The sequence below is a fragment of the Chanos chanos genome, chromosome 13 (genome assembly GCF_902362185.1).
Source record: "Chanos chanos chromosome 13, fChaCha1.1, whole genome shotgun sequence".
NCBI lineage: Eukaryota > Metazoa > Chordata > Actinopteri > Gonorynchiformes > Chanidae > Chanos > Chanos chanos.
Genome location: NC_044507.1, coordinates 23616175 through 23626266, shown reverse-complemented (window position 1 = coordinate 23626266; position 10092 = coordinate 23616175). Strand labels below are relative to the sequence as shown.

General features: G+C 41.4%; 2 protein-coding genes across 5 annotated transcripts in view; both read right to left on the bottom strand.

Moving 5' to 3' along the window:
* bcat2 (branched chain amino-acid transaminase 2, mitochondrial) overlaps nt 1-3133 on the bottom strand; it is a 16146-nt gene extending 13013 nt beyond the window's left edge. The window contains exons 1-2 of one of the 4 annotated variants that reach the window (XM_030789639.1): nt 3116-3133; nt 2080-2160 (exon numbers count right to left, since the gene is read on the bottom strand). In XM_030789639.1, coding sequence (XP_030645499.1) covers nt 2080-2160; nt 3116-3133 — 99 coding nt within the window. Of the gene's footprint in view, nt 1-2079; nt 2161-2268; nt 3096-3115 lie in introns of those variants that run through there. The other 3 variants (XM_030789640.1, XM_030789641.1, XM_030789642.1) reach the window with 3 other exon arrangements.
* Nucleotides 3134-3830: 697 nt separating this feature from the next.
* hsd17b14 (hydroxysteroid (17-beta) dehydrogenase 14) lies at nt 3831-9807 on the bottom strand. The gene is made up of 9 exons (XM_030789821.1): nt 9514-9807; nt 9381-9419; nt 9087-9184; nt 8936-9002; nt 8412-8503; nt 6510-6614; nt 5730-5797; nt 4628-4724; nt 3831-4313 (listed from the first exon to the last, which is right to left on the bottom strand). The coding sequence occupies exons 1-9, from the start codon at nt 9599-9601 to the stop codon at nt 4170-4172; spliced, it is 798 nt and encodes a 265-aa protein (XP_030645681.1). The 5' UTR covers nt 9602-9807; the 3' UTR covers nt 3831-4169.
* Between the last annotated feature and the right edge of the window lie 285 nt (nt 9808-10092).

Here is a 10092-nt window from a genome sequence, read left to right as displayed (position 1 = left end):
GTATTGTGGTGAAAATGTGTGAAGATAAAAATAAAAGTGAGGCAGGCTGATTTCATGTGTACATTTTCACGACGGAAAGCTTTGGAGTCACACTGGAAAGCTTTGGAGTCACACTGGAAAGCTTTGGAGTCACACTGGAAAGCTTTGGAGTCACACTGGAAAGCTTTGGAGTCACACTGGAAAGCTTTGGAGTCACACTGGAAAGCTTTGGAGTCACACTGGAAAGCTTTGGAGTCACACTGGAAAGTGATAAATCACTGAAGAACATCCTCCAGCACTCCAACAGGAAGTGGCAGCTTTGAGACAAGTCAAGGCCAAAACAGCTGAGAGAAATTACTGATTAAGGGTGTTTGTCTTCAGTTTACCTCAGTGCAACACACAAATAAAAAGTAAGCCTAAACTTAACATAGTTAAAAAGAAGAAAGTAAAAAAACACTTTATATAAAAGGCTTATACTCATCATGCTAATGGCTGCTGTAATCTGAATTAATAAAAAAATCCTCATTTCTTAATTTACATGAATAGTTCTACCTCACTGTCTGGGTTTGATTTTCCCCCTGAGTTTGACTGAACATGTGCAGTGATCAGGTGTGTGCAGTTTTATGAATCATAACACATCACAACACAGCGGGTGAGACGGGCAAATTCACCAACAAGAACCGGATTTGGAAGGCGGCCGTCACAGAACTGCCTCTGGTAAAAGCAAACGATGTATTCAAATCATTCCTGGTTGAGTTAGATCTTTCATGTGAATCAATAACTTATGACAAAATACAAACTGTCACTGTGCTCTTACAAGCAATGCACATCCTTCAACAAACACCTTACACACAGAAAACACACCTTACACACAGAAAACACACCTTACACACAGAAAACACACCTTACACATAGAAAACACACCTTACACACAGAAAACACACCTTACACACAGAAAACACATCTTACACACAGAAAACACATCTTACACACAGAAAACACACCTTACACATAGAAAACACACCTTACACACAGAAAACACACCTTACACACAGAAAACACACCTTACACATAGAAAACACACCTTACACATAGAAAACACACCTTACACATAGAAAACACATCTTAATCTTACGTGCAGAAAACGCACCTTACACACAGAAAACACATCTTACACACAGAAAACACACCTTACACACAGAAAACACACCTTACACATAGAAAACACACCTTACACACAGAAAACACATCTTACGTGCAGAAAACACATCTTACGTGCAGAAAACGCACCTTACACACAACACAAAATTCCACACCCATCACCATGTCCAGGTCATGAAATAAATAACTCTCAACGGTATTCGTCCTGCCAAAGTTCACACACACAAATATACCAAACTCCAAAAGACACCACAATATCCACACTCCAAAATACACACAGCCTTGAGCGCATTCAGTATGAAACAAATTTATCAACACTTCAATCACAAAGGCAGTTTTTTTAATCTATTCTTGTCTTACAGTGTAGAACTAGTGCAGTCAACTATGATTAGAATCCACAAGGCCTGGGTCAGTAGTGTTGTCTTTCACACCACACATCCTGTAAACAGCACCTACAAGCAAACACATACTAAAACTATTGTTAAAAACATTACTGGTACTTCCAACAAAACTGCTGACAGTGGTCTCCTTGAAGCACCACTGTGTAACAACTTTTGCTGTTTTAAAGCCATTTTGTTCACAGACTTCCAGTTTAAAATTCGTATCCTGACTGATCAGTTCACCTTGGCCAGGCATACACAGACCTTGTCTGCTATCAAAATATTATTAATCACCATTTCCTTTTCATTTTTCTCCTGAACCTGAAAAATACAGAGCAAACTGAGGAAAGTTCTGAACTGTGGCTTTTGTACACTCATCAAACAGGACACATGGCAGCCTATACCATAGCGCCATAAAGTTAGCCTGCTGCAGCTTTCCGCAAGACAGAACAACAAATATTTTCGCGTCTCAGTTACTAGCAACGTTCAGGTATAATTACACAGGCGAAATGAATGGAGAGGTTGTGTATCGGTTTGTTCCTTTAACACTGAAGAGTACCTTGAAAGAGGAACTGGAGCTGGCGAGTCGCAATGACCCCCGTGAAAGGGGCAGAACTTGAATGAATCGTCCATGAAGAGCCTGGTGGACAAAAAATAAGGGGAAAAAACTGTGAAATGTAGGCCTGTTTTGAGTAAAAACTCTGAAATGTATTACAAGGAAAAATAATTCAAAAGATACGTGCAATACCCATATCAATGTTTTATAGAAGGTCTGTATGGCAATCAAACCAAGAGGTTAAATACATCCAAGAGGTGCAGGACTCAGACTGATGTAACACGAGATTTCGAGTTTGAGTTTGGGCTGCCAAGGTGACACGTACTGTATGTCGTTAGCAGCTCTCCTTTGCTAGCTCTCACGCGGGCCGTTAATACTGTACCTTTCGGTCCTTCTTTGTGTGTTTGCATGTGTGAGGAACAGCTGAGCCTTTGGGGGGGTTACTTTTATTAATCTAGATCTACAAAGGCTGCCCAGACCAAAAGGACCGATGGATCCGCAGCTAGTTTGACCATTTGTTTCCCTGCTAAAAAAGCAAAAGAAAGTATCCTAGAGTCCCGATCTCGTCGCAGAACTACTGCAATATTACTTTGATCCCAGCACGGCGAATAACATCTTTCTCAGTTACACGCATTTAACGGCTATCGCCTAACTTTACTGCATATCTAAATCTGTGCACTCAGACACATAGCTACAGCACGCGATCTTTAATGGGCACAAGTACGCGAAACTTCAAAGATACAAGAACGACACCTATTTTTGACATGACTGATTCAGTTTGCTTATTGACATATATGTCAAGCGAAAACGTAGGGCTATCTATCCGCGTAAAAGTTGATTTCCTCCATGTCGCGCTGCCGCCTAGACAGTGAGGAACCACGTACCACTGGTGTACAGAGTACAGAGTTTAAACGAATAGCCAAAGGTCATCGCACCTTTATCCAAACGAGACATGCATATTTACCTAACGCTGTTAAGTATTGACACAGAGAGTCTATGAGATAATGCTTGAGATGATTTGAGTGTTCTTTGAACTCACCGTCCTCAGCCCAGCCATTTCCGCTACGTAGTAATAGGGAAACATCGTCCGACTGCAAGCAAATGCCTGAAACATAATCCCTCGTCGTTCCGGATTGGATAACCGTACCGGTGACGATGTTTTTGGATGCACAAATAAGTGAATGAGTCAGTAATTTCTGCTGATTTATATACGCTATTACGGAAAGTCTTCAAATGCTCAGTTAACTAAAGGGGCATCCATATGTGGATTAAAATGAAGATCTCACACAACTATTTGTGCCATAAATATCGTAATATTAAGCACCAACAGCTGCTGAATACCGATACAACAGTGTTGGAACTGTAATATTACATTATAGACATCAGTCATGAAGGGTTAACACTGACTTTGTAGGCGTGGCGATTCTCTTGCTCCTGATTGGATAAAACGAGCGGTTCAAACGTCCTCAAACGGAACAAGGTTAAATAGGGTCATCACGAGGTAATGGGACGGCGTTGATTGGTCAATGTTTGGGGAGTTGGTAGTCGTCTTGTTATTTGATTCTCTTACGTTCCACGTAAGTCGTCGGCTTGTATCTGAGTGTTTCTCTGGTCAAATTCGTGAGACCTAAATATGCCCTTCAAACACTAAATATAATGCTTGAGTGCAACGTGTTGCTTCGCGTTTATTTATTTATTATTTTGTCATTACAAAACGGACCACTCAGTGATGTTTTAAAAACGTTCGCCCAACATGTAAGAAACATCTTCTTTATTTGTAATAAGTGTTAAACATACATTAGAAAGCAAAGACATGTAAAAATAAATGCAAAGTGAGGACATTCTCATTTTGAGTCATTAATATCAGTAAGAACTGTGAATTTGGAATGAATTATGATGTGTCAACTGCCAAGAAACATGGAAATAAAAACTGATTTGACAAAAGGTAATTAGTTTCTCAGTAACTCCATTAAAAGAGAAAAAGAAAGAAAAATCGCCAGTTGTCTCAGCAACAGATGAAAAGCCTTACTGCACATACACCAATCCGAACTTCAGTATTTCAGATCACCTCCGTGTAATGGACGCATTCCAGATCAAGGAATCTGGCTTTTATGGCTGTAGTTAAGCTCCGCCCCCCCACTGAGAAACAAGTCGATCCCTGTGCAGAATGTTGCATCAGCTGCTAAGAACAGGGCAGCCAAACCACACTCTGTCTCTGTGCCCATACGACCAACCAACTGTTCAGATGACAGAGAAAAATCACACTACACATGAGAACTAGAAACGGGGACGCTGACCATTACAAAAAGCTCTTGGTAATACAAGAATTTGTCCCTCTCCTTCTCTCCCTCCTCCTCTCTCGTTCTCCCTCTCACCCTATCATTCAACTTTTATTTGTCAGTGATGAAAAGTACACATACTAGTAGTTGAATGGATGGGTTTCAGGCTACAGAGTGAAACAGTGAGTGTGGATGTGTTGTGTATGGTTAAAGGCTACAGAGTGAAACAGTGAGTGTGGATATGTAGTGTGTGTGTGTCTGTGAACACTTACCTGAGCATTCTCTCCCTCTTTAATGGCACCAGAAGCATCTGCTGTGTGTTCTGCTAGTTCCTCCCATAAAGGCGTCATTATATTGCTTGGAGAGATGCTGTGAAAGACAGGAGAGGGGCAGGAGCAAAAAAAAAGAAAGAAAAAAAGAAAGAAGAAAAGAAAGTAAGTGTTACACAGGTCAGATCTGCTGTTTCTGTTCCCTCTGTCCACGTCCACAGATCAAACACACACTCACGCACACACACACACACGCACACACACGCTCACGCACACACACGCTCACGCACACACACACACACACTCACACTCACACACACACACTCACACACACACACACACACACACACACACACACACGCACACGCACACACACACACACACACACTCACACTCACGCACACACACTCACGCACACTCACGCACGCACACACTCACGCACACACTCACACGCACGCACACACGCACACGCACACACACACGCACACGCACACACTCACGCACACACAGTAATGCTGTACCTGACAGTGACAAGTACAGCGGTGGGGAGACTTCTAATTGAGCAGAGTGAATGAGTTGGATGGGTGAACAGGAAATGAAATGAAAAGGTTTGCTGATTAGGCCTAATTCTGCTTCAAGAACTCAGAAAATGAAACTGGAGGCTTATTAACTTCACCTGAACAGAATGGAGTGGCCGTTGAACTGGGAAAATTCACATATATAGCTGTTACAGGGGATACTTCAGAGTCAGCCTGCTACATCCAGTGAGAATGTGAGCATGAACAGTTGTGTTGATTTACTCTGTTAGGAATCACACAGCTAGTCCTCACACTGGCCTGTTTCTGAGGATCCACTGACTGTCCATGTGTTCAAATCGAGCAATTATCAATGACTCACTGGTTACTTTACTACAGAGAGTGCAGGACTAGATCAAAAAAGTGTGGTAATCTCAGTTTTCAGACTGAGATTACGAAAACTTGACCAAATCAGAAGAAAAAAGATCCATAAGGGATAATTAAAAAACTAGAGATGTTAGAGATGTTTGGGGTAGCTGAACCACAGACAGAAAAAGAAAGCGTGAGACTGAGAATGTGGTGACACTAACCAGTTCACTCTGACTTGGTAGCGACTCTCGTCTACAGCCATAGCTTTAGTCATGGCAACAATCGCCCCCTAGTGGAGAAATAAAACTATTACAGGTATGACCAATTAACACAACATTTCAAAGCAACCATACACACATAGGTTGTAGACATGCCCCCTTTCCATTGACTCAGAGGGTGGTGACAATCTCTGTCAAGTGTTGCATGAAGCCGACTGTCACTGTGGAGCAAAGATTAGCTGCTGAAGTGTTATAAAAGCAGGCTGACTGAACTTAATCACACCTTAATCCAGGAGAGACCAAACGCCATACTCTATAAACCACTGAGTTCAAAACAAACCAATAACTCTACTGAGAAAAATACAAAGTCACTGAGAATTATTGTTTTTAACATTAGATGAAGTTTATACTTTGTCAAGAAAAAGCTTACTGTTTCTCTTGAAGCTATAGAGATGAAATCGATGATCCAGGTATTTTTTGGCATGTCATTCGCCTTATTTTGAAAACTATAGAGATCTGTTAAATGAGCCTTCAGAGCACTGCATGTTTTTTTGTTTTTGTTTTTACCATTATGAAGGTCACAGAGAGATGGGATTTTGCGGCAACCTGCACTTACGGGCTATTTTACAACATCTACTGTGTAACTTTTCAGTGACTGTGGCTGTCGTTCTGAACACCTTCACATAGGATGCACCATTTACACACTAGAGGCCAGAGAAGTGCCCAGAGTTCAGATTCCCTGTGGTTATGCAATATTTCACTGATCATGCCAGCGCAACTCACCTTGGTTGCGACATACGGTGCAGCGTGTTTCTGGCCAATGGAAGCCACCAGGCTGGACACATTAATGATGTTCCCCTTTGTCTGTCGCAGGTAAGGCAGGGCGTACTGAGACCATGCAACAGGAGTGGAGAAAGAGCATCACCAACGTCATATAATCACAGCAAATGATGAGATGTTGCCACAACCAGAGACAGCAGGTTCACTGCAGACAGGACCACAGCCTCCAGTAGTGACAATATGCAAATCCTCAACCATTTTTATACTGTGGTCAAATTCAGGTTCAAGTCATAAGTGTTATTATTTGTAAATATGCTTATTTACAACCTATGACAATACACAACACTTACAAATATGCATACATGTGTGCATATAAATAAAAAAATTCATATATATACACACACACATATATATATATATATATATATATGAATTTTTATTCATCTGGCTGGAAATGACATAAACAAGTGACAAAAGACAGTAAGAAGGACCAAGAAGGACTCCACTTCTCCAAGACAGAAAAGTAAAAAGCTTTTGGTCATCAGTTCTGTTGTCGCATGACCAAAAGCTTTCTTCTTTGTCCAGGTGAGCTTCTGCAAAGGCTGGACGAGCCTTTGTGTGCCTGTCTTGGAGAAGTGGAGTCCTCCTTGGTCGGTGTCCATGGAGACCAGCCTTGTGCAGTGTCTGCTGGAGTGTCTGCCCTGAGATGTTGGTACCAGAATTGCTCAGGTTCATCAGGATGACCTTGGGGGTGATACTTGGATTCTTCTTGGCCTCTCACTCTGCCATTCATGCCAGTGCAGGGGTCACTGTTGGCCTCCTAGCCCCACCCTTTGAGACTTTTCACAGTGTGGAATTCCTAGTACTTTTTGATTATGCTTTGCACTGTGGCCACTGGTACTTAAACACTTGGATATGGCCTTATAACCTTTCCCCACCTCATGAGCAACCACAATGTGCAACCGGAGGTCCTCACTAAGCTCTTTGGTTTTAGCCATGACTTGTTATTGTCTATTAACTGCCTAGAGAACTACTGCATGAACTGTACTCAAATTCACTATAAATACAAATGTGGCATGGGTATGAATAATTTTGCGCCTAACTGTACATATATACATACATACTCACACACACACACATACAGTACCACCACTCAAAAGTCTGGACACACTTTTTTATTTAAATGAATGGGAGAGTGTGTCCAAACTTTTGACTGGTATTGTGTGTGTGTATATATATATATATCGCTCTATTTCTCCATTGTGATATCTGCAACCATGTGACACACAGGCGGACTGCGCACTGAGCACAGGGTGTATAGGTGAACTAGCTAGTAACTACACTGCCAGAGCTAACGTACGCTAATCTCCTCCTCCCGGTCAAACAAACTCCGCTTCACATATTGACGGTCCAACAGGAAAACAAAAGACAAGTAAAGTTAAAATAAACTACCTCAGCAAACCAGTTAAGATATGAAAAAGCCTAATGAAAACATAAAATAGAGGCTCACCACTCCACACTATTGTTTTCCTGTCACGTCAGCACAAGTAGGCAGAGCACAAATACCCACCGCGCTCACCGTTATGAGGAACGTTCCAGCTATTTGACATGTTTTTTTCCTTCTCGAAAATTTTTTTTTTAAATATTTGTACGAAACAAATATTTGTTAAACCCCACTATTTGTGCTTTACCGAAAATTCGGCTCTACCCCTAAATATACACACAACAATATACTGTGTATATTTGATGCTCAGACGAAGTCCGAAACACTGTCATTACATTTTAATATAACCAGAGAGAAACAATAACCTAGAGATTTAAATTCAAAACAAATGATGAAAACCCAATACGCAGTAGAAGGAAAGAAAAACATATATATATATATATATATATATTTTTTTTTACCTTTGCCCCAAGGAAGTAGCTGACGAGGTTCAGGTTGAGTAGGTCTCTGAACTCCTGTGCAGAAGTCTCGTCAGTGGGCTTATGGGGGGGGTCTGAGACACCCCAGGATAGAAAAGGGGGGAGTGTATATGAGAGACTGAGCAGGGGAAATGACACTAAAATACACATGGAAGTGTAAAACAACATTTAAGACAGACATGGAAGTTGATACAGGCAGAAACAAGCAAAAGAAGTAACACATGGAGGAACAACACATAGTTTTAACGTCTGTCCTGGGGACCACGAGACCACCTCCATATTCTTAACTCTAACCCTAACCAGACACGCTAGCACATGATGCAGTTTAATCAAATGTGCTAGCAACCAATTTATGTGTGACATCTGGGTCGCTGAGTACTAGGTTGGTAACCACCTAGAGGTATTTACAGACTCTTCCTACCAGAGCGAGAAAGAGATAGACAGGATCTGCATGTACACAGAAAAGTTTGCACAACCCAAAGTTTAAAGCGGGGAGACCGACTTACGCCATCCTGCATTGTTGACCAAACAATCTATTCTGCCAAACCGCTCGACACACACTGTGATTAGCCGCTGCGGAGAGAGGGGAAAGTGTCTCTTGAGTCAGGAATAGAAGGCGTATACCTTTATGCATCAAGTTTCATGGCCGGTACGTACTTTAATGTCATCCTCTTTTGAGATGTCACAATGCACGAACAAGCACAATCCTGGTCCCGCATTATTAAGCTCTGTCTCCAAAGTCTGGCCAGCCTCCACTGCGACCAAAACAAATGATTACAAACGAAATCTAAGTATATTTTTGCTGTTAACTCTTTTACTATGGCATTTGTTTGTGCAATCCGTTCTTACAATGCCTGCGTTTATTTGTAAAGAATGATCTCAGGTTAAAGAAAAAGTATGCTAGAATTAACTATCAAAACTGAAACATTATTACATGCCCAGGATACTTACCACCTAGGGCACAGAAGACAACTTTGGCTCCGTTTTGAACTGCAACGATGAACGATATGTTAAATCTCCTGTCTCACTCATTTCTCTCCCTGTCATTCATTATTTCCGAGAAGAAACCATATTACAGCCTTACCAAACACTCTGACAATCCCCCTTCCAATACCTCTGGATCCACCTGTCACGATTACAACTTTTTCGTGATAACGCAGGGCGCTAGCCATTACTGTTGTCCACTGGACGACCAGTTATTACTCGTCTCAGGCGCCGTATTTCTGTCTCGTTTAAAGTAAGTCAACTTGTCAATTCGCGATGTTCCCAAAAGTGCTCGATTTCGACTTTCGGTGGATCAGCAATTCATGCATCTCACGTGCTCCAAGTTCCGTAAAAAAAAAGTAATGCTTCACCCAGAGCCATGTGGGTTCACCTATGCCATTAAACGGTGTGGGTGAATTGTGGGATTTGTATTGCCATACTGAACAGTTCCCAAAAACATTTGTTCCGTGTAATCTCGAGATTCTATATCTATGTAGTAGTAATGTTTAACGCCTACATTTAAGCTACAATAGTACAGACTTTACGTCAGTCATTTACCTGGTTCAGTGGGGCAATGAATTTTAAAACATATAATTATTTACAAGGAAGACGATTAATCTGATTACCATGGATTAATCAGAAGAAACAGATCTTTAATATGAAAAGATTCTCAGTGGGA